This window comes from Pelodiscus sinensis, chromosome 3, assembly GCF_049634645.1.
Source record: "Pelodiscus sinensis isolate JC-2024 chromosome 3, ASM4963464v1, whole genome shotgun sequence".
NCBI lineage: Eukaryota > Metazoa > Chordata > Testudines > Trionychidae > Pelodiscus > Pelodiscus sinensis.
In genome coordinates, this window is record NC_134713.1 from 118,103,430 (window position 1) to 118,129,039 (window position 25,610).

Consider the following 25,610-nt stretch of genomic DNA (forward strand, 5'->3'; position numbering starts at 1 on the left):
ATGGTGCTGAATACAGTCTGGTCCTGTCTATATGTACGTTAAAACCATGTACAGCACCTGTTCAGCTACACCAATTGCTAACAGCAGGCGTTAACACCAGGTATGATTCCCAAATGGCATGAGGTTTGTAATATCCAGGCATTTCAAACTGGCCATGTTTGATTTCTGGCAACAGAAATGTGAAGGAGAAAGAAAACTGAGCTATTCATCTTTGATCATAGCAGGACACGTACCTCCAGTTCTGCCTATTATGTGTGGACTGTCATTCAGTCCTGCCTGGCTCTATAGTAAATCTTATTCCTCCCAGAAGTCTAGAGAGATGGGCTTGTGTCTAAACAAACAAGCAAAGATTGCATAGGTCAGGGATGGAATTTATGTTGGGTGCTGCAGCATGGGGTAGAAGAAAAGGGAGAAGAGAGGACACTGTGCATAAAATGCTGGCTCTGTGTTTTTGCTGAGAAATAGCCCAAGCTGGTTTCTCAGCTATCAGAAGAGTAAAATGTGCTCACATGAATAATTGCCTTTGCCAGTCCTCTTGACCAGCAGACTGAGCTTTATTTACCCATCCTGCAGCAGTCTGTAATGATCCCCCTTCTTTGTTTGAGTGGCTACATTTTAACAGCAAAGTGTGAGAAACAAAAATCTACTTTTAATCTCAGCAAGAGGCAGCATATTTTGTTACATACAGACTGTGCCTTGGTTATAACGCCTAGTTTCTTCTGGTCATATCAAAAACATTTCCCTAAACACTTCTTGTACACGCCCAAGTTGAAGGGGTGCCAATACGCCAGAGGGGAATCCCATTCAATTCAAAGAAGATGAGAAAATAGGGTGCCGATACGCTGGCCCAGGGCATACTATCACATAAAAAGCACAGGCTGGCACCACTATGTTTACCTGTGTCTCCATAGGTACAGGCAATCGCAGCTCCCACTGGCTGCAGATTGCCATTCCCAGCCAATGGGGAGCTGCAGGAAGTGGTGTCCCAGTCCGCACTGCTTCCTGAAGCTCCTATTGGCTGGGAATGGTGATCTGTGGCCAATGTGCGCTGTAGTCACTTGTACCTGTAGAGGCACAGGTAAACATGGTGGTGCCAGCCTGCCATGGGCTAACCCTGGTAAATCACTGTCATTTTATGCTTTGTGCAGACTCTTTGGGAAAGAAGAACAAAGTTCCTGAGTTTGGATAGCAACTAGTGAACTCTGGATGTAGTAAAAAATAACTGAAAAGGGAGAGGAATGATAGTTCAATGGTTAGGGCATTAGCATGGGTCACAGGAGAGCTGAGTTCAGTTCTCTGCTCCACCACAGACTTCTTGTGGGGTTTTGGGCAAAGTACTTAGCCTTTCTGTGCCTCAATTTCCTAACTGTAGAAAGGGGGTAATGGCACTTTCCAATGGGTGTTTTGAGGACAGATATGTTAAAGATCTTGAATAGTATGTGACTGGAGGAACATATAAATGAGGAAATAAAGGTCGCAAGAGAGGCAAACAGAAAATAAGACCTGTTCTACAGAATCTTAAACAAGCCTATAGAGTTCTATAGAGGGATATAACTCTCTATTCAATATGACAGCTGCTGTAAAAATCGAGGGACACCAAATTGGAAATCCTAGTTGCGCTTACTAGCAGAACTGGACAAATGTGTTGAAGGAATTAAAGGAAAAATGCAGGAGGTGGAAATTAAATTGCGAGCCCACAAAGTAGAGATCAAAGGGTACATCTACCCTACAAAAAAGCCCCCAATCCATACTTTGCAGCAGCAAGGCTCAGAGCCCATGTCAAATGATTCAGGCTCATGAGTCTCAATCTATGGCACTAAAAATGGCAGTGTAAATGATGGGCTTGGGTTAGAGCCTGGAGTCTGAAAACTGGAGAATAGGGAAGGTCTCACAGCCCAGGTTTTGGCCTGAAGCAGGGGCATTTACATAGTCATTTTTAGCCAGTAGCATGAGCATGAGTTAGTTGGTACGTGCTCAGACTCACTTCTCTATTTTTTTGCTTTGTTTTTGCAGTGTAGACATACCCAAAGAGAGCAAGAACACCCTGAAAAATTAGATTTTCCTCCATGCTCATGATTCTCCACCCTGTTCTCTCACTTTCAGCCTGAATTATGCTGATCCTCTTAGGGTAATGCTAGTCATTTTCCAGACATTGAAGAAGAGACTGTCACTGTTCAAAGACCACAATCTAAGGAGAGATAGGCAGGGTGGCAAAGGTCAAGGAATGGGATTTTAACCCAAGTCATAATGATTCATAGTAACCACTAGAGTAGCAGTAGAATTTTAAATCTCTCAAAAAATGTGGAAAGGGCTCTGTGGATGAATTCAGGGATGCTGTGCAACGCCACATGAACAAACGCAAAAAGGCATTTGTAGGAGAAGCTAACAAATGGGTGAGAACACTGGAGGAGTGAGGCAATCCAAAGTCCAACAAGTTAAGGAGTGGAAAAGTTAAGTAGCGCTTTGAAAAAAGTGGCAAAAAAAATTGCTTAAATCTGATGCGACAGCAGTCCAGAAACCAATGGACAAATTCCAAGATGGTAGTGACCTGATCAAATTAACATAGAAGGGAGATTTTAACAGCTGTATTTTGTATGAATTGCAGAAAAGTGTTTGTTATCTGGGGGACCAGAGAAAAGGGAGTTGCAGTAGGTCAAGGTGGGACATGAGAGATGAGGATGAAAAAAAAATTCACAGTCTTATTCAAACATCTGTTTGCTGGAAGACAATATATAATGCAAGACTGGAAAAAATAAACTAAACTCTACTTCTCTTCATCAGCAGGAATTATTGGTGTGTCTGTCTTTTTTAAACTAATATGCGTCCCTCTCCTACAGTGCCTGACATGTGGCATGCCATACTTGTAATCAGATGTCATTAGAACTGGAAATTTTCATTTGAGGGTTTGGAGGAGAAGGAGCAGCACCATTTTTGAGTGAAATCCATCCCTATGGTAGTGTGCACACGGGAAACTGGTAACGTAGGCAAGGGAAGGCACAGTCTTCCCAAAACTGCTTACGTGCCCAGTCACTGGAGAGGGCTGGGGCTGCAGTACGGCAACCCTGGCCCTCCGGGTGGTCAGAAAGGATAGGGTTGGGGGTAGACAGGGCTTGGCTTCAGGGGCAGGACCTCAGGTGGAAGGGGCGGGGTTGGGGCTTGTATTTCTCGGCTGGGCCTTCACCCCCCACCCATGAGTGTGAACAAAGCCTCTGCACCAGGGGGTAAGTGATAAATAGACTTTGGGCTTTCCTACCAGATAGGACTTCCAGTAAGAACAAAAAGCGTAAGGAAAACAATTGCCAGTTCTGGGGCAGTAGGGAGAGAGGCTAGAGAGACACTGCAGTTCAGTCTATATTCATTTTCATAGCAAAAGTCACAGCTCCAGAGAAAACAAAGAAGCACGCTGACCTATGAGCACAAAAGACCAAAATGTATCCCTTGTATGATCCCACTACTGCTAATGGACTGCTACTGGGGTGGAATTAGCCTTGTCCCCAACTCTCTGCCTTGGATTAGTCAACTAACTAGCAAGCTGAGAAATTCAACTGACAGGATGCAACAAGGGCCAGGGTTTTCTCACCTACCTTAGGAAATATTTGCTCAGTTTCTTTTTGGTCCTTTGTGTATTTACTTGGATGAGGAGTTGGAGGTTGGCAGAACACCGATCTTGGTAGAGAAGCTGAGCTCTGTAAGATAGCAAAAGCAAAGTCAAGGACAGCGTGTCTTCATAATGGAGCATGAAAAGTAAATGTCTAACTGGCTAATTCATTTTGGATTTGTGTATTCATAATTTCTGTGACATTTTGATTGGTGCCTGAAAGGAGAAAAATAAATAACAGTACTGATTTGCTCCTTATTCAGGCAAAACCATATCTGGCTCAAAAGAGTCAAGCGTACTGAATGAAAGCACTTAAAATCCCTACCATGATATTTTTTATTTTGATTCACCATTATGGGAAGAGATTCTGATTTCAGATACACCAGCATAAATACTGAGTAAGGGCACTGATTTCAGTAGACTTGTTCTGGATTTACTCTGCTGTAGTGGACAGCACAATCTGTCCTAAGTCAACATTCTTGCCAGCAAGTTAAGGAAGTATGGATTGGATAAATGGACTGTAGGGTGGATAGAAAACTAGCTAGACCGCTGGACCCAAAGGGTAGAGATCAACAGTTCAATGTCTGGTTGGCAGTCGGTTTCAAGAGGAGTGCCCCAAGGATTGGTTTTAGGGCCGGTTTTGTTCAACATCTTTATTAATGGCTTCAGGGGGTAGCCAGGTTAGTATGTACAGGATAAACTTAAAAAACAACAAATGGTCTTGTAGTACTTTATAGACTAACAAAACATGTAGGTGGCATTATGAGCTTTTTTGGGCACAGCCCACTTCTTCAGATGATCAGAGTTTTATATCCCAATCATCTGAAGAAGTGGGCTGTGCCCACAAAAGCTCATGATACCATCTACATGTTTTGTTAGTCTATAAAGTGCTACCAGACCATTCATTGTTTTTTAAGTTTATCTTTATTAATGATCTGGATGAGGGGATGGATTGCACCCTCAGCAAGTTTGCAGATGACACTAAGCTAAGCGGAGAGGTAGATAAGTTGGAGGAGTCATAGGATTCAGAGTGACTTAGACAAATTGGAGGATTGGGCCAAATGAAATCTGATGAGGTTCAACAAGGACAAATGCAGAGTCCTGCACTTGGGACGGAAGAATCCCAAGTACTAATACAGGTTGGGGACCAACTGGCTAAGTAGCAGTTCAGCAGAAAAGGACGTGGGGATTACAGTGGATGAGAAGCTGGATATGAGTCAACAGTGTGCTCTAGTAGCCAAGAAGGCTAATGGCATATTAGGGTGCATTAAGAGCAGGGGCGGATGAGAGTGCCTCGGTGCCCCAGGCAGCACAATTTCACAGGGCCCTCCCCTTTGAAACAGCGCATGCGCCGTGGTGCCACGGCGCAAGCGCCGGGCCCGGGATAGCCGCCCCACTCGCCCTGCCCCAAATCCGCCGCTGATTAGGAGGAGCATTGCCAGCAGATCTAGAGAAGTTATTATTCCCCTTTATTCGGCATAGGTGAGGCCACATCTGGAGTACTGCATCCAGTTCTGGGCCCCCCATTATAGAAAAGATGTGGGTGCATTGAAGAGGGTCCAGTGGAGGGTAACCAAAATGTTTAGGGGGCTGGAGCACATGACCTTCGAGGAGAGGTTGAGGGATTTGGGTTTGTTTAGTCTGCAGAAGAGAAGAGTGAGGGGGGATATTATAGCAGCCTTCAACTTCCTGAAAGGTTTCAAAGAGGAAGGAGAAAGGCTGTTCTTAGTAGTGACGGATGGCAGAACAAGGAGCAATGGTCTCAAATTACAATGGGGAAGGTCTAGGTTGAATATTAGAAAAAACTATTTCCCTAGGAGGGTGATGAAGCACTGGAATGGGGGTATGTCTACACTACCCCGCTAGTTCGAACTAGCGGGGTAATGTAGGCATACTGCACTTGCAAATGAAGCCCGGGATTTGAATTTCCTGGGCTTCATTTGCATAAGCCGGGCGCCGCCATTTTTAAATCCCGGCTAGTTCGAACCCCGTGCCGCGCGGCTACACGCGGCACGGAGTAGCTAGTTCGGATTAGGCTTCCTAATCCGAACTAGCTGTACTCCTCATGGAATGTACTCCGTGCCGCGTGTAGCCGCGCGGCACGGGGTTCGAACTAGCCTGGATTTAAAAATGGCGGCGCCCGGCTTCATGCAAATGAAGCCCGGGAAATTCAAATCCCGGGCTTCATTTGCACGTGCGGTATGCCGACGTTACCCTCCTAGTTTGAATTAGGAGGGTAGTGTAGACATACCCTGGGTGACCTAGGGAGGTGGTAGAAGCTCCATCCCTAGAGGTTTTTAAGTCTCAGCTTGACAAAGCACTGATGGCGATGATTTAGAAAGGGTTGGTCCTGCTTTTAGAAAGGGGCTAGACTTGATGACCACCTGAGGTCTCTTCCAACCCTAGGATTCTATGATTCTAACATTGTTAGGCTATGCTGACACTATCAGCTAGGAGTGTTTCCCCTGCTTATGAACACACAGTGGTGCTGTAGTCACATGGGTAGTAGCAGCAAAGGAATGGCTGAGCCATGCCAAGTAAATACCCAGTGATTATTTACTTGGAATGACTCAATGGCACCTTTGCTGCCATTATCAGTACTACTGCAGGTATACTGCTCTTTATACACGCTTTAGCTTGACAGAGCTAGTATGTGCCTTAAATGTACAAAACAAAAAAACAAAAAAAACCCTACCCAGTTTGTGTCACTATTTAGGAAATTACATGGATTCTTTATCAGTACATTAATTTTTGTCACAAAGGTGGGGAAGCAAGACATGATGATAATGGATGAGATTTGGCTCAGGAGCTAAGAGCCAGAATGAAATGCCAAGATTCCTTGGATTCACATGCTTAACACCGAATCTGGTCAACTCAATCTTTCATACTTCCAAAGTGCATACATTAAGTACCGTACAACTGATGTGCAGAGAACTTAAGAACTACAATCCTGTATGTTCTGGGTGAACATTAATGATACCATGACACTTTTAATAATAATAGGTGTTTCGCCCCGATTTTATCAGCTACATTTTCCTGCACCTGTTCCACCCCACAGTTGTGCAGTTGGTTGCCACCTTCAGCTCCCAAAAATAAATGAATTTTATTGGTGCTGTAGAGATTTCCAGAAATTCTTAAAGCCTAACAGGGGTAACAAAGTGAAATGTAATAGCCTGTGATATGCAGGAGATTAGACTAGATTTACTGATCTTAAACCACAAAGCTATGACCAAAAAAAGAGCTAAAGAATGAGGTCCTGGGGACAGAGCACTTAATGAACTTCGAAGAGTTTTCTATGACAAGCAAGTGTAGGAATTTTCTAAAGTAAATTAACAGTGGTAGGTTTTCTGTCAGAATTCTTCAAGTCACAAGATTACTGTCTTGCCTTCTGTCTGTAAATAAAACAACTACAAACATCCTTATTACAGCAGGCAGTTTAAGCACAAGGCCAGCTGAACAAAGAGAGAAAGTGCAGTGTATTAGTCTCCCTGACTTAGTACCAGATGTTAGCCATCTATTTTACTCTGCAAACAATAAACTGGTTTTTGTCCTCAGAAGCGCACTACCTCCTACAAACAGAGCTGAAACAAGAGCGGGGATGTATTTACATTGACTACAGAAGTAGGTACACCCACTAGTTCTGTGTCAAATTGATGTTTTGTATTAGTTGTCAAGTGAGATTTACATTATATTAAACATGAATGTTATCTTGCCTATTAAAGTTCAAGGACGGAACGATCTCAGAGTATCAGAGTAATGATACTTTCTGTAGCCTTACCTTTATTAAATATAATTGTTTTGCTTTAACTTTATTCTAGTGAGAAAACGCTCCTACCAATAAGTAAAGTCTAGATGATTTGGGCCAAGAGCATCTATGCCTTTTTAATAGGTACCATATTGGCTATCAGGGATTATGATGCCACAAACACCTTGCTTAAAAGGCTCAGGAACTAAATATCTCATTTTGTTTTACAAACACATTTTTTCCATTAATTTGTTCACAATAGATGGTGACAGGAAATCGGACAGATCACTCAAGTAGCAGAAAAGGAAAGTCAAAACAGGCTCATTTTTGCTCTCTGAAATCACTATTAAAGGGTCATACTTTTTTTAGAGTAATATAGGAAAACAAATAGCAAGATGTGTTCCACTAAGGGAGAGGTTTCTCTAACCAAACTATTTTAAGGGCCACATCAAAGTAACTATTACATTGGCAGGGCTAAACCAGCAAGCAACAAGTCAGAACAGTGGCTAGCGAGCTCTTTGTTGCTCTTCAGTACAGTAATTCACAACAGTGCAAAGTGAGTGCAAAGCAAGTACACTTCATACTGGTGTAAATGACTGCAGAATATGCAGGGCATCACTGACTGCTTGCCACAGATTTTCCAGCTATTAAAATAACCAGACAACAGGTGAATGCCGCTGATTTATGCAAGCGGGTAGCGAGAGTCCTCCACCTTGCAGGGAAGCCACCTACAGAAGTGTGAAAACTTTTAAAAGGAAGAAAGCTGAAAACATAAACTGGAAGACAGTTGAATTTATAAGAGACATATTAAGAGAAGAGGCGGCCAATCATAAACAAGAACATAGACTGGCCTGAACAGTGCAGCATACGATTTAGTCTTCTGGAAAAGGGCAGCATGGAGGAGGTTGGATTTTTGTGTTACCTGCTGCACAGTCCTGAGAGTAAACGCAGCTTAGGATCTCTTTCAGGAGAGATTTTTGCACTCAGCAGCCAAAGTGTGCCAGCACTGGAGTGAGCAGTGTTATCGGTGTTAGCTGTAGCACTCTGATATGTCCTTGAGAACTAGCACATCATTAGTGATATCTTCACAACTGAATGGTGTGGGACTTAGGTCATATGCCAGACAAAGCCAAGGGTGCTTTGGAGAAAAAGCAATTTCTTATTAAAGTCCTTTGCATGCCCCTTTTGCATTTAATTTCAGTTCTATTGCTGAGATAACCAATCAATGTCTGATAAAGACACTCTGTTATGATGCTTTTTGGCAAAAGAGTCTAGTAGAAATCTCTGTTCATTTGAATAAATGTTGATCAAATGATATGGGTCAATACACTGAAAGTAAATCAGAAAAGGGAATCCATTTTGCAATGTAATAGAGGACACCACAGATATAAGGCCTGAGTCTCTGTTAGGGCTTGTCTGCACTGAGTCACTGTGCAGATTTTGGGGATGTGAATGTAGTGCTGTTTCAAAGAGGATTGAGTTAATGTGAACTTGTAGTTTGTGCCAGTAGTGCACACACAAGGCACTTAAGAGTCCAACTGTTTGGTGAGCTCTGCAGTTCACACAGTAGTCCTTATAATGGCACAGTGTGGACATAGCTTTAGGCTGCACTTTCTGTAGTTATGTCCATTCTTCTCGTTTAATATCAGCTTACACTCACTTTGCACGAGTGCAAACACCACAAGAGGCAGAGAGACTAAGCAACAGCCATGACACACACATACAATTATACAAAAGAGGTATGAATTATACCTGATATCTTCCCTTGCAGAACAAAAGTACATGTAAAATATGTGACTGCAATATAAGTAGCACCTGTTTTAATTTCAACTTCTGTGAGATTGTCTATTCACTCGTATATGCACTAATATGAAAGTGACCCCTTTTATGAAACACACGCCTTTTCCACATGATCAGAATTATAGGTGTAACAAACTTTTTATAAAGCAATGGTCTTTGTATTCCCAAAATTCACTTCTCAGATTCGCTCGCAGAGTTTCCTGCAGAGCTGAGAAATGCTCTTTGACATGGGTGAGGTGGAATGTTCTCACCAGGCAGCCAGTTTCAGATGGAACAGTGAGAGTTCACACCAATAAAAGGCTTGTCAACACAAATCATTGCAATTCTTCCCAATCCCTTTCTCCTTTCTGCTGGTTGAGTGCCTGTGCCAATTACACAGCCTTATGAACACCTTGCAGACTGTTACTAAAGTAAGTTAGAAACTCATTGACAACTGTGGCAACTGCCTTCATCAGATACTGCTTGTGCATAAATAATCCCATGATTTCACAACTACGAATGAATCTTCTGACTTTCCTTTTCAATACTAGGTTGTCTGAGGCACCACAATAAATTCCCTGGGTCTCCCCTCCATGTCCTACCCCTGCCACCTATCTACAATCCTTGGCTACGCCTATACTACAAAATTATGTCAATCTACTTACATCAGCATAAAACTACTGCAATTATTAAATCATTTGTGTGTGCACAGGCTTGGCTTCTTGTGTTGACAGTCCCCATTCTCACTAGAAGCACTTGTTTTGATTGTACTGTCACTGTGGAGCATTGAGGGATGGCTCCTGAAAGCCAGTAACAGTTACAATAAACAACTCAGTGTCTACACTGACATTGTGTCAACCTCAGCAGTGACTATAGGCCATTTGGGGGGGGAGGTATTAGGTTTGTCTACATCAGTGATTCTTCAAGACCAAGGAACACCAAACAATTTTTTAAAAATGAGAAACACCAAGGATTTTTTGTTAAGGTGGGGTGGGGAAAGGGGGAGGAAGGATTGGGGGAAGTTATTGAGGGGAAAAAAAGGTTGTCTGCCCCTTTAAAGGCAGCCATTTTGAATTCTGTTGTTCTCTGCAGCACACCGGTGTACCACGGAACAGAGTTTAAGAAACACTGATCTACATTATGGACTTTATAGCATCACGGTTGTACCGTAAGGTCTCCTATGTAGCTACTCTGTACTGACAGGACAGAGTTCTCCTGCCCATGTAATTCAACTACCCCTCCACGAGCAGCATAAGCTATGTTGACAGAAGAGCCTCTCCTGCTGACACACAGCTGTGCACACTCATGCTTTCGCCAGTGAAACTTATGTTGGTCAGGGAGAGTTATTTTCACATCCATGACTGACAACAGTTTTACCAATAGAAGTGGTTGAAGTGGTTGTGTGAATTGGCATAGCAAGGTACTTATATGAGCAAGAACCAAATTAAAGTGAAGACATTTTCTCAGTTAGGTTGATGCAAGGCAACTTATGCTGAACTAACCAGTGTAGTGCTGACCAGGGCTCTGAAATATGCTAAAAGCACTCTCACTTTCCCAAAATTTGCATTAACGATATGGGGCATCTTTGCATAGAATCCATGAGATGGGTAACATCACCTCTATTGTCTTGTCTACACATGAAGTTATCCTCTCAGTATCTACTCCTGTTAAACTCTATGGGCGGACGTTCTTATTTCGGAATAAAACCATCCACACATGGAATAACTAGGAATAATTACCAGGGATAGATGTGCACCAGCAGGGTGTAAATTCTAGCCTGCACCAGCATTTTGCATAAACTGACCTGTGTGGACACTAGGTCACATTATGGGCACATTAAAATTCCCCTAGGGTGTATTAATATAGTATTGTTTGAAATGGGACTGTGTTAATACATATTAAGGAACTTTTAGAGCTTTCTAGCATGGGCCACATGGGCCAGTGCGGGTGAGAAGTTGCACCCAACTGATGCATGCTAATATACGTGTAAGTCACACCCCAAAATACAGTGTGAGAGAGAATATCTGAGTCTTCCCTGTGGAAACACTTTATGCTGAAACTAAGCCATGAGCTGCCTATTGAATGAGGTCCTGACAAAAATCTGAACACAAAAGTATCCAACACACAATCTTTAAAAAAAAGTTATTTCAGAATCAGCACATCAATATTCCTGCTGCTGATGCTGCTCCCACCCACTGCACATTCACACTGGCTTTCAAGTATCAGGGTACAATATTTCATTTGTCTGTTAACAGTATAATTTCAGAAAGGACAAAATAATCTTCACTTGACTTTCAGCCATTTCAAAACAAAATGGCCTCTCCAAGACAGCAGATACTTTAGTGAGAGACACAAGGCAATTTTACTAATAACTATGCCATAACATAGCATATGGACAGACAAACATTGCAGTTCAGGTGATAGTGAGTCTTTCTTTAATAAAAGAAACACAGCTGCATACCCTTTCTCACAAGACCCCTACAAGTGCCAGATCATTGTGCCCTATGGGCTCCAAGGGCATGCACTTGGACACATATCCCTAGAGCATGCAAACAATTCTTCTGTACTTGTGGCCCTTTATAAACCATGGCTCATTCATTATCCCAGGGTTTCCCAAACTTTTTAAGCTGCGGAGTCCTTATGGGAACCTAAATATTTAGCAGAGCCCTTAAAATATCATGATTTCTAATTTAATAGGTACCCAAATAAACAGACAATTTTGGAATTCTATTTTTATTTCTTAAACTTTTTTTCCAAGAAAACTATCAGAAAATTAGTAACAAAATAACAGGGTCATTGTTATTGGAGATATACATTTTTCATATTTTAATGGGAAGAGTATGCTTGTTTTTTTCTTTGCAAATCCATTTAATATCAGGAATGATGCTGGAAAGCTGAATTCTTATATTACGTGCAGCATCGAGGCTGCTCCTATTGTTTGTTTCTCTCCCAGTGTAATATAGAAATCCGATTTCATACAAATTGTTGTAGCTAGGGGAAGGAGCTCATCAACTGCAGATTTTGCAACCTTTAGGTATTCTTGAATCAGGTGACTCCAAAAATTAATTAGTGGCAGTTCATTCAAATTTTGTTTGAGCTGGTAATATCAGAACTCATGTCAATCAGGGCCTTTCCTAATCTTGAGCTGATAAGCCAACTGTTATTAAAAATGGTTTTCTTACCCAGGAATTACTGTAGTTTGTGGGAGGAAAGTTTTGTAAAAGAGAGGAGAACGAGTCATGTAAATGCTGTACAAAGTCACTGTAAATACCTTCATCAAGAACGGAACTGGTTTCAGTCAAAAAGTCATTCAGTGTAGGAAAGCTGTCAAAGTTCTTTTCTTCTACAGACAATGCCCAAAGTTCCAGTTTCCACAAATAGCAACAATATTTTATCTTTTACAGTGAAAATGTTCTCATTTCTTCCTTGCAGCAAGAGATTAACTTCATTCAGGTTGGTGACTACATCTCTGCAAGGTACACAGGTATCAGCAGCCACAAGTAATTGGTCAAACCACCATATAGTTGATGTTTGCGATCTACCAATTAAACTACCTCAGTGACAAAGCTCAAAATGTCTTATGAGCATTTTTCCTCACTATAGCCACCTCACCTCTGTATGTTGAAGGAGTGCTGTGTGCTGACTGCCCGGTTCTTCACACAAAATTTTGAACAGTCTGGATTGTAGTGGTCTAGTTTTTATAGAATCATTTGCACTGCCTCATCCAGAACATTTTTAAGAGGTACAGGCATCTTCTTAATGGGGAGAACTTTTCTATGGATAACACAGTGAATACGGACCCACATCCTTAAGTCACAATTCAGCTCCAGCCATTTTCCCATCCATTGCCCACATCAACACTTTTTTCCCCAACTAATTTCATGTTGTATAATAAAGTTATTAATACAGTTAAATATTTCTTCACCAGTCACATTACTCTGCATAGATTCACATATTAGCAAGTCCCCTTTGATGGTTTTATCAAACATCTAATGGACAAACACAACTAACACTGCAAGCCCTGTCACATCAGTGGACTCATCCAGCTGCAAAGAATACTCATCACAAAATTGCCATGAAAAAAATAGCTCTCTCTGGGTATGTCTATACCGTGCCACGTAGCTCGAAGTAAGCTACACAAACTGCGTAGCTTATTTTGAAAGAGTGCCAAATTTTGAAATAGACTGTCTACACAGCGCCAAATTTTGAAATAGATCACTATTCTGACAAGTCCCTTAATCCTTGTGGAACAAAGTATACCAGAACATCAGAATAACAAGCCCATTATTTCCAATACATTTTGAAATAACAGGCTTGTCGTTAAGACACAGAAAACGCTATTTCGGAATACCAGACATATCCCGAATTAGCGCCACTGTCTAGACATACCCCTCTCTCAATGTCAGCACCAAGTTCTTGAATATGACATGCAGCAAGATTGTTTGACAGTGTCAAAGTTTCCACTTTTTTACTAGATTGCTCATCAAGTATACGCATCTGAATATCTTTTGCACAAGGCTTCGTGAGTTTTTCTGCAATTGTTTGTGCTTCTCCAGCGAACACGGGTATCCACTTGTATAATGCTTCTGGTGCATTTTCATTGTCCTTGTCAAGTTTTTGCTTGAAAAAGCTTATGCCTTTGTTTGTGTGTCCAGAATTATTTGTTTCCAAATGTCTTCATAGTTTAGCAGGTATCAGAGAACTACTCAAAAGTACTTTGTAGCACACTACATTCCGCATGTCGGGAGCATCTTTATTTCTAATGCAAGTAAATCTGAAAGACAAATAACTTGCATCACACTTGTGTTTCTTGTTGCCTGCTACTAATCTGGCGGATGAGAGTGGTTTCCTCTTCGACAGCTCACTTTTTGATTTTTCAGTCACAAAAGGCTGTGATTGTCCTTTTCCTGTCCTGATATTTTGCTCATTTGTTCCAGCCAAATTCCGATTGTTAGATGCCAAAGTTTCTTTTTTAGCCACTTATCCCGGGTGAATGTGTGTGGTAATAAGGGTAGGCGATGGCGTACTGGGAAATGTTGAATGAAAACACAGTGGGAAGAGCACTGTATTGCAGTGGGCTTCAGTCCAAAGAAAATCTGAAATAATAAATATCTTCTTAAATCTTTGACTTGTGAAGAACTAGGCCAGATGATTGAAGCATCTAATATATGTCACTGGGCCTGCAGCTCACATGCAGCTTGCTATACATTACTGCAGCATGCCTTTATTAAGTCAGCTGTAGTCTCAGTGTTTCACGGAGCAACACAATTTTATATTCCCCTTGCCTGCATTTCATGTTGTGATGTTGAGCTTATTTATTGAATATTGCAACAATAATTCTCAATAGATTATTTATAAAAACAGTATATTTTAATAAAAAACCGTCGCTCCATACAACTGTCATCAATATTTTCTTGTGAAGCCCCAGGACCTCAGAAAGCACACTTTGGGAAACCCTATCCTACTCAATTATAGTGTCCATGATGTCCCAACTTCAAACGATGGCTGCTTCAAATTTTTATTTCACTATTGTGGATATGTCCAAATGCATGCATAATATGTAACCAAACATCAACCCTTTCACTTCCTGGAAGTGATATACAAGATCTAGCAGATGCGGTGTTGTTGGTCACGCTTTTACATATTGTACATACTACTATTTTTTAGAAATGTTCATCTGTCTGTCCCTCTGTGAGCCCATTTCTTCAAGAACTCTTCCTAAACGGTAAGAGTTAGAACCACCAAATTTGGCATATTGCTTAGAGTTTAGGTTTGTGTGACAAACACATTAGCCAGATGGTTCTGCTTAATGGTCCCCAGTGAAAATATTAAAAATGTTGACAGTTAACTGTAATCTTTGTCTCAGAGTTAATAGTCCTTTGAAAAGAATGACTATGAGAGATGCAGATTCAGAAAAAACAATTTTAATCAGTTTCTATGCTAGGATTTTATTATTTTCTTTACAACCATTAGAGCAGCAAACAGTTTTGATGAAACATGTAGCTGCTGGAGCACATTTTTAAGCAAAAAATAAGTTCCATTGTAAATTCCACCAGTATGGAACTGCAAAATATACACAGCCTAGCATATAAAGAACTGAGAATATTTGTGGACACGTAAATAAAAATAACAAAAATATCTAAATATTTTGGCTCATCAATAGCTTCGAATTTACTTTCAGCCTGTCAGTGGTGGCAGGGGAATTCCTAAAAGGATGGAGAAAGGCTGTTCTCAGTGGTCACAGAGTAACAGAAGGAGGAGCAATGGTCTCACATTGCAGTGGAGGAGGTCTAGGTTGGATATTAGGAAACACTATTTCACTAGGAGGGTGGTGAAGCACTGGAATGGGTTACCTAGGGAGGTGGTGGAATCTCCATCCCTAGAGGTTTTCATGTCCCAGCCTGACAAAGCCTTGCTGGGATAATTTAGTTGGGGTTGGTCCTGCTTTTAGCAGCCGGGTTGGACTCTGGCCTCCTGAGGTCACTTCCAACGCTATAATTCTAATAGAATTATCTGCTTATCCAGGTTTGTTTTTTTATTTAATGGATGTAATTCTGAGGGTATTTATCAAACTAACTTCTTTAGACACAGATTTCTGTTCTGGTTTAACTTTGTTAGGAGAGTATGGTGAAAAGCTATTTTTGAACATAAATAGATAGCAGTAATAGTATATATTTGGGGCCTGCCTCATTTATTCCAAGGCCTGTTTCCTGCATTCTGGCAGTACAAAGGTGAGAGGTGTGAATGAGAACCAGACTTGGACTTCAAGGAGATCATTATTTAAAAAAAAAATTAAATTTAATCTTGTTAACACCCTTTAATTAGGGTTCGTCTAGACTACAGGCTTTTGTCGACAGAAGTTTTGTCGACAGTATCTGTCGACAAAACTTCTGTCGACATAGAGCGTCTAGACACATTCAGTTCTGTTGACAAAGCAAGCTGCTTTGTCGACAAAACCCTGTAGTCTAGACGCAACCCTACAGGCAATAACACCTTCTGTCGACAGAACTCTGTCGACAGAAGGTGTTATGCTTCGTAAAATGAGGTTTACCAGCGTCGACAAAACTGCTGAGTTCTGTCGACGTTATGTCGACAGAACTCAGCGGTAGTGTAGACGCAGATATAGTTTTGTCGACAAAAGTCCACTTTTGTCGACAAAACTCAGTAGTCTAGACACACCCTTAGTCTACAAATGGAACCACTGAAAAGTTTCCAAACAATGTAGCTGACTCAAACAGGGATTTTTTTTTTAAAAAAACACCCGCAAAGGAGAATAGTATCTAACTTGGGAAATATTTTCATTTTTAAATATATCCACTCAAAAACAAGTACATTTTAATTAATAGGCATAGGGTGTATCTTGTGAGAGTAGGAATACAAGAATAGGGACAAGTCTACATTACCTCTTATGTCCATATAACTTCTGCCCCTCAGGGATGTGAAAAAGCTACCTGCTTGAGCAACACATGTTACACCGACCTTAGCACCATCTACACCAGCACCATGTTAGCAGAAAACAGGATGACAGTACCGCGGGGCCCAGGGCAGCAGAATTTCGCGGGGCCCCCCCTTTGACACTGCGTGTGTGCTGTGGTGCCAAGGCACATGTGGGAGGCCTTGGGAAGCGCGGGGCCCGCAGCCGCCGCCCTGCTCGCCCTGCCCTAAATCCGCCGCTGGCAGAAAACATTCTCCTACTGCTGTCTCTTGTGAAGGAGACACAATCATGCTGATGGGAGAGCACTGTCTCATTGACACTGAGCATATTCACCAGATGTGAAAGAACTGATGCCAGTTTGTGAGAGGACAAGGCCTCAGATTGGGAGTCACTTCCCCTGAAGGAAAATTTGAAAACCTTCTGGGTCTCATTCTCCATTGCCCTGTACCCTGCATAATTATTTATATTAGTGTAAAATTAGTGTATAATATTTCCCTTCTGAATGTATCATTTTAAACTTGTTTTGCACAGGTGAAAATAATGACAAAGTGAAAGACATTGAAGAATAAGGTTCTGTGTAAAAACGTTCAGTTGACATGTCATTTCTTCGCCCCCACGCCACGTCCTTTTGCTTTTCTTCTCTGAAACCAAGGACTCTTTGTCATCCCCCAAAATGACCACCTCTCATCACCAATCAGTTGAAAATCTTGGACTTGATTTCTCCTTACTTATTTTTTTCCATAAAATTGTAATTCTAAAAAAGTCTTGATTGCATTTAACTTTGTCTCTGTTGATGCTCTTGTCAGTTCAATTGCCTGAAATTGGTTTTGAACTCATTTTCAAGTGGCACTTTCCCCTTTTCATGTTTAAAAGGTCACCCCTTCATTTCTGTTTTATTTTTCTCTCACATCTCTGTGAACAATCTCTTCTGCTTCAGTCAGGCTCATAGTAACAAGGAATGAGCCAAGATATATTTATCTTAGGCCAGGCAAACAGGGACCCATGTGGTCTACCTTTAGACTAGGGCAGGATAAAAGGCCAACACGGCCTCCTCACGGTTTGGTGACATCTCCACCAATCCCCACTTCATTTGGAAACAATTACAAAGAATTCATCTGAAAGCATCTACAGAGGAAGTCTTCAAGAAGAGTTAGATGGGCCAATATTTTGCTCTCCCTTACACTGGTTGAAACAGAGTAGTTCCATTAGTTTCCATGGAATTACTTAGAATTTACAATGGAGTAAGTAACAGCAGAGTTTAGCCCTCAGTGGTCACAATCCAGAGAGACAATAGTTTGTGTATGGTCACTAGCACAGAGCAAAGCAAGTGTTTTTTGCTACAAGTACATATTTAGAAATTATTTTATTAAGGAATTGCACTGCACAACTGTATGTGTGATTTAACACGTTCATTTATGCACTGTGCTTGAAGGGTGATAGTCATCTCTGCACAAATGGACAAGACAATCCATGCACTGCTTATGTTACACCTACATCCTCTTTTAAAATCTTAACCAGTACACAGATCTTGTGCTAGTCCTCTGCACAAGGGTCAACTTCTTCTATCTCAATAGAGTGCTGGAGAAAAAAATGGCAAGTGCAGACAAGAGGAGACTACATTTAGTGGTGAAGCCGACGAAGAGGGAAACATGAACACTGCCAAGAATCTACTTTGTAGACAATGGCATAAACCAGCTTTGGTCATGTGAACCACTTTAAGAAAACCTGACAACTTACAGCATGTAGTCGGTTTGCCTGTCTGGAGGGGTTCCTCCTCCTCCGGCTCAGTGGGCAGCCAGTCCGCCCCACCACGCTGCCCCTTTAAGGCCGGCCCCGTTAGTTCACTGGGCGCAGCCCAGCCCTTAGTTCAGGGCTGACAGCCACAAACCACCACGGTCAAGTTATAAGGGGTGGTCAGGCCCTTGCTGCTGGGTGCAGCAGTAACCCAACACAGTCAGTTTATAACCAGCGGCCAGGCCCTTAGTTCAGGGCTGGCGACAAACAAACCCAGTCAGTTTGTAAAGAGTGGCCAGGCCCTCAGTTCAGGGCGTGGCAATAAACCAACACAGTCAGTGTATAAGCAGGGAGCTCCTTGTTCAGGAGGGGTGCAGGCAGATCGCCTGTGGCAGTGATGAAGGGGGAGGCTGCCACCCAATATGTAGGTGGGGGGGGGCGCAGGCCCACCCACTCCACTGCACCCCGGCCCAGGGCCCTAGGGCAGCAGTGCAGGCTGCTGTGGCTCAGCGGGGGCTCCAGCCCGAAACGCGCCGGCCTAGGGACCTTTAACAGCCCCCTCTATCTCTGGGCCACTTCCGTTCTCCTCCTTGGGCGGTACCTGGGGGTCCAGCGGTGGATGCAGGGAGTCCAGGAGAGTCTCGTCCCACCGGGGCGGTCCGGTCCAGTCTGTGGCCGCTTGCAGGTCACTGGGACTCAGCGGGGCTCCAGGTGCGGGCAGGGTCAGGCAGTTGAGGCAGGCCTCTGGGTCAGAGCCCGTGGAAATCCCCTGCGGTGCCTCCGGTCGAGGTAGCCAAGGCCGTGGCTGGGGCCGCTTCTCCCGGTCCCAGGGCAGGCGCTGGGGCACAGGTTCGGGCAGGCCCTGTGGCTCCGTCGTTGCGTCCGGGTGGGTAGGCTGGCTGTGCTGGGCCTCCGCTTCCCAGGCAGGGAGCCAGTAGTTTGCCTCTGGTCCCCGGCAGGTAGGAGGCCCAGGCCAGGCCTCAGTCCCCACTCCCCAGGCTGGGAGTCCCGGAGAGGCCTCTAGCCTCTTGGCAGGCTCAGCCCTGACTGAGGCTGCTGCCTGGGCTTTTATAGCCCCGGGCCCGCCCCTTGGCTTCCGGTCAGGTGACAGGGCGGGGTTAGCCTCAGCCCAACATGGCAAATTGATGGCAGGCTGGGGCTTTTGAAGGTGTAAATATATTATAAATTAACACGCGTATGCAAGAATACATCATTCTATTTTTTTATGTCTTGTTAACCATATATAGAAAACAACTCTAGGTGAGGCTGAGAAAAGCCGTTGGCTGCAATGCTGCTAGGACATTAAACATACCCAACTCTGGCTCAGTCTACACAGGAGATAATGCGCAAAGAGAGAAGATCTCTGAGGAGCTGGATGGGACAACATCCTCATTCTCGTGATGTCCACATCACTTACTGCTCATCAGTGCTGAAGCAAGGAATCCATACAAGACGTGTACATGCGTGTGCATCCCGCTAGTTGCTGGCCCCTTGGGCAGAATATGGGCACTACTATTATCACCCAAGGGAGATCTTCTTTGCCTCAGGAATAAGTGGCCCAGTTTTTGGAGTGGAAGGACAGGACTCTAGCCTGAGTGCCTCAAGTGCACATGTATCTAGCAATTATGTCCACAGCTAAGGGATTCACTACAACTAGGTTGATCCCAGAGGTTCTGAATGTTCTAACTTTATATCATACAAGGAACTCGAAGGAGAACTGGGGCCTAATATGTAAATAAAAATGAACCTGGCGACTACAGTTTAACCCAGTGGTTCACAACCTATCTACCACTATGAGCCACCTATGCAGCTCTGTGTGTGTGATGTGGGCTCCATCCACACAATACACAGACTCCTGCATGGCCCAGAGAATATCACATGAGCCACAACTATGTGCTGACTGAGTCACAAGTGGCCTCCAAGACCCAGGTTTAGAACCACTGATCTAGCCCTGGTCAACATCTAACCTGAAATAACTCCCCTTATTTTGAAATAACAAGCGGAGCATCCACACTACCACATCCATTATTTCAAAATAAGGGGCTGGTTGTTTTGAAATAACAACTCCTGCTTTTCATGAGGAATTATGCTGATTTTGAAATAGTTATTTCAAAATAACAATAGTGTGGACTCTCCACTGCTGCTATTTCGAAATAATTACTCCCCAGAGTCATTCCAAGTAATTACTCCCCAGTGCTTCCTGGGGCTCTAAGTCCAGGTAGTGGTCCACAATTAGAGAACCTGCCTTGGACTAATTTTGAGGCTTCCCTGTAATGTGGACACACTATTTTGAAATAGTTATTTCAGGAGTTATTTCCAAGTATGATATTTTGAAATAATTTCCTAGCATACACGTGCCCCTAGACTCAAAGAAAAACACATCCACTCAGTTTGGCATAATTGGTGATCCCTGCTACAGGAGATGCTGTAGAGTGGAACAGAAGAGGAATTGCAGGTAAGGACCAAGGGCCTCAGAGAAGTGCTGCAGAGAAGCTTGCACAACAACTGCTAATGCCCCAGATGTCTGAGTACAGCAGTGGGTGCCAGGAACTCCCAAATTCTAATCTGAGCTCTGACATTGACTCACTCTGTGATTCTGTTTCTCCATCTGTAAAACTATGATTGAACCTCTGTCTCCAAATTGTTGTCAGAATTCATTCACAACTGTAATTAGTGTGAAGATTAAAAGTACCATGTAATCACATTGTATTTTTAAAACTAGAACTTTCAAACTTTCCCAACCAAAAATATGGAACTCTTCTTATTCTTGAAGTTGTTGCACTAATTACGTTATAGTATGGCAACAATTCACTAAAATATTCAGACATATTAGGCAGAAAATTCCATATGTGATAGTGCACCTAGTTCACACATGCAATTACAGTCATATACACAAAGGAGGTAACTCCATGAACAAAGAACCAATTATGCACAGTGGTGTGCAGTTTAAGGAATGGCATGTGAACATCAGGCACACATCTCCACACCTCAGTTGTCTGAAGACCTGCCCCCCACATTTAATCTGGCATTACAAGATAGAGATTACTACTACTACACAAACTAAAAATGTTGTCAGAATGTAATTTTTTTCATCACAGTGTCAACAAGCTTAAGATGGCCAGTCTGTAAAATGTCTTCGACAGAACTGGCTTCATTACATTAAAAAAAAAAATAGACAGACGTAACTACTGGGGCCATAATCATAAGACTGTTTTTGCCTTCTTTCCAGAGCGTATATTATCCTGTAAAGGAATGCAAACCGCAAAGCAAACCTTCAGTTACCTTCTGCAACCTGACAGACTGGCCCAAGAAATACTGCTATGTCTAGCGGATTGGAAGAGTGATGTGTTCATTGCACAGAGGTGTGAAGGACCCAGCCCACCTCATCTCATCTCACAGGACACAGCTGGTGAAATGTACACAAAGGGGAGAAGCAAGTGGGAAAGGGGGAGAAAGGATCTGAGGTAAAATAGGAGACATTTGTGCCATCCATCATCCCCTCCAGCCCTTTCCTTCCATGTAGTTTTGGTTGTCACATCACCAGAAATGATTTTCCACCCAAGCAGCATTCTGGAAACCATTGGATCAATTTGCTAAAATAGTATAACAGAATCCAGAAGCATGAGTGAGTTCTCAGGGACACTGGGCATCATCCATCTATCACTTGCCTGTGAACACAGTTGTTGCAACATGTGGACAAATGAAAGTTTTCCATGGTCTTCAGATATTGGCATTATGACTAATATTAAACTGAAAAAATACCTCATAAGCCAAAGGCACAGTTCTCTGGGGCTGTAGCCAATTGGCACACAGTTGTACTAACACACTAGAGAAAATTTGGTGCACTACATTGATCTCTTTTGTTTTTAAATCAGCTTCTCCTCTCAGAAAATGCTTCTTCGAAGCACCTGCCCCCTTCTCCACGTGCAGATCTTCACTCTGCCCTGTCTGCTCCATTCTCCACAGAGGTTAGGCAAGAAAGGCAGAGGATGTAGAATATAGACGGGGGGTGATTCTCCAAGCAAAAGGAGCACCTCATGCACAAGGATTTTTTTTGTTTTTGTTGTTTAAAAGCATTATAGGGACTTATTGAATATTAATTAATTAATCTTTATAACCCATATAAGTAAGTCGTTATTCCTGATTTACATACACGGTCAGGGAGACACGAGTAACTTCACTCTCAAACAGCCATAAAATGAAAACCATGATCCTAAGCCAGACTCCTGCTGGCAGGGAAGGAAGCGTGAGACATAATCCTCCTTATCCTTTGCTTTCGGGAGGTGCCCCAACACTATGAAGATGAGCACAAATACAGGTTGAACCTCTGTAAACGGGGAGACTCCAATTGACCGCAGATGTTCCAGGACCAAAGACTGCTGGTGGAGGGCTGGTGCCTATGAACCCTGTAGGCTGGCAGGGATCCTGGCAGCAAACAGCCAGTGGGTCCAGGAGCCCAGTTCCCCACAGCTGGGCTGCTACACATGCCCCAGGACTGCTGTGCAGTGAGGCTGGGAGCTGGGCTGCCTGGTGTGGCAAACAAGGGAGTATGGGGACTGGCAGGGCCTCAGGGCCTGTGGCCGGTCTAGGGTTGGGGGGGCTGGATGTGGGGAGGGGTGTCAGATATAACCTCCCTTGGTCAAGCAAAATCCATCATCTGGGACCAGTCAGGCCCCACAGATGCCAGACCAGGAAGGTCCAACCTGTGTAAGAAACTGGAAGGACAAAGAACAGGGAAGATTGTTAAGAACAACCCAGCCCCTTTGTGCTGCTCGGCATCTTTGGTGGGATGTGAAGCCCCTGAAGCCAATATTTCAGCTGGCCCCATCTCTCCCTCCCTCCCCCTGCAACCCAATTGCAGAAGGAGGAGCTGAGAAGGGAAAGAGAAGTGAGCTCCTAAGGAACCATATGCCAGCGGCCTGATTTGAGCAGTCCCTTGCCGCAGCTCCTGCCAGGACTACTGCTGGTGCAGACTGAGCCATGTAGTCTGGGAATCAGTTACTGCTGCCTCCCAGGAGCTCTCCCCACCGCTCGCTCTCTTATACCCAATGGAGTTTGGACACAGGGGCGCATCAGTCTTAGACAAAGCAGGAATTATGGCATTAAAGTAGCATTATTTGAAAGCACAAGTGTTACTTACAGTTTTCAGTTGCCCACATCTGTTGGTCAGAAGAACATTGGCTGATTGTGCTGCACCAGTTCTCACAACAGGATGTGAAGGGAAAGACTTAGCAGCAAGCACTGTAAAGTAATACCAGTAGCTCAGTAATAAGGTTATGAGCAGAGTGCAACCTTGTTACGGGTAGGGTTAAAACCTCATTAAAATAAACAGGTGTAAACTCACACTTCAATTAAACATGACTGTAAGGAAAAGCCCCCACCAATGACGAGAGGAGTATGGGAACCTGTCAAAGAGCATTTTCTGTGTATTGTTTCAAGGTAGGAGTTTGAATCTGTGTGGAAAGCCAGAATAGACAAACACAAAAATCTCGAATGACAGAAAGAGGGAAGGAACAGCTAAAAGCATGGGGGTGGGGGGAGGGGAAGCCATGAGGAGAGTTTTTTGGGTCTGAAATGAGTGGGTACTTGGTGCTATGAGCAAAAGAAATGGAGTCCTGCTACTTGAGTATTTCAGCATTCAGACACACAGAGTTACATCGATTGCATAGCTTATTTCAAAATAGCTTATTTTGAAATTGGGAGCCTCTACACAGCACTTATTTTGAAATAGAGCACTCTTCCTCCAACTTCCCTTATTCCTCATACAATGAGAGTTACAGGAGTCGGAGTAAGAAGTCCTCCAGCTTGACAGTATTTCAACATCGTTTCAAAATAACTGCCTGCAATGTGGACGCAGACTAAGTTGTTTCAAAATAATGCTAGTTATTTTAAAACAATGTTGCTGGGTAGACATACCACGGGTGTTCATGAAAGGTGAGTGAAAGAAAAGAGAAACCAGCAACTTCCTGCAAAGAGCAAAATGATTTGCCCTTGGAAGCATGCACTGCCCAAGATTCCATAGGAAATTCTGTCTCCAACCTCATGCAACACATAGACTACTGCATGTTCTTCTAGGGACAACTTAAAAATGGCTGCCTGGTTAGTTCAGTGGCTGATAAACATTAAGCCCGTGGTCTGTGGTTACAGAGTATCACCCATCCCTCACTACTAAAGGGTCTTAACAATGCTGCATGATCAGTTCTACTGAATTGCCCATTTACAAATGAGTATTTCACAGGAAAGAAGCCACATAAAAAATTATCTTAATACCATGTAAACACATGACATTTTACTCATTTTCCAGAACCAAAAACACGTCTGTAGTTCTTCACACAAAGGTCATGTGTACTAAGATAAAAGCCCAAATTCATGAAAAGATTAATGAACCTCAGATAAAACTATGGCAAGCTAACCTTGCATTTTGAAAGTTTCAGAGGGGAAGCCAAGTTTTTCTGTAACAGGAAAAACTTTAAAAAAGCAAAATTTGTAATGAAACCTGAACTCAGGTGTATTTCACTTACACTTGGTCTTTCTTTATATTAATTATTTCTACATAGTTCTAGCTAATATAATTCTAACACTGTAGGATGTGACATTTATTCTTTTCAAACTGAACCCCCTCCACACATGTATTTTAAAGGAAGAAGTGCTACCCTTTTAGACTAACACTGAAACTGCAGCAGAGAGGCAAGTGGACCACGCACTTCAATTTAAACAGACACATATTAGTGACAGATTAAATATTTTTAGAATATATATGAAATTATAAACCACAAATGATTAATATAACCTTGTCAGTTCACCTATATAAAACTAATATAACCATGAATAGCAAAAGAATGCATGAACTATTTCCCATGGCATAAAATACACTCGTGAGTTAAAGTTCAAGTAACTAACTCTTCAATATTTACTTTTACTTTTCATTCTCCTTAATTTAATTTTAAATTCTAGTCGGTTTTAATTCTAGAAGTTTTAATATGTAAAATAAAAACCAAACATGCATCTAGGTATTGTAGATGTACGCACTGGTATATAGATGCCAGCATATATCAGGCGACTATTTAAATAAAACTATTTTTAAATGAAATTTAAGACAGTGACTAGAATATTTTTATTTTCATTGGTTTCATTTTCAATGGTGACTGCACATCTGCATTCCAAGTTTGCATGCACCATCATAAAAATAGCCTAGGCAAATAACTATCAATATGAATTATTTTTGTGTGCTTAATTATACTCTTGGACTTCTGAAAAACAGGACCTCTGGTTTTGCAAAGCCTTTAAAAAATAATAGGGCTGTCAAGCGATTAAAAAAT

At 42.6% G+C, this 25,610-nt stretch overlaps 1 protein-coding gene across 6 annotated transcripts in view; it reads right to left on the reverse strand.

The window, feature by feature from the left end:
* The window catches only part of LOC102456693 (uncharacterized), a 124,878-nt gene that overhangs the window by 24,284 nt on the left and 74,984 nt on the right, over nt 1–25,610 (reverse strand). For all 6 annotated transcript variants that reach the window (XM_075924615.1, XM_075924616.1, XM_075924614.1 and 3 more), the window contains 2 exons: nt 23,432–23,532; nt 3,585–3,686 (listed from right to left, as the gene is read on the reverse strand). In XM_075924615.1, coding sequence (XP_075780730.1) covers nt 3,585–3,686; nt 23,432–23,532 — 203 coding nt within the window. The remainder of the gene's footprint in view (nt 1–3,584; nt 3,687–23,431; nt 23,533–25,610) is intronic.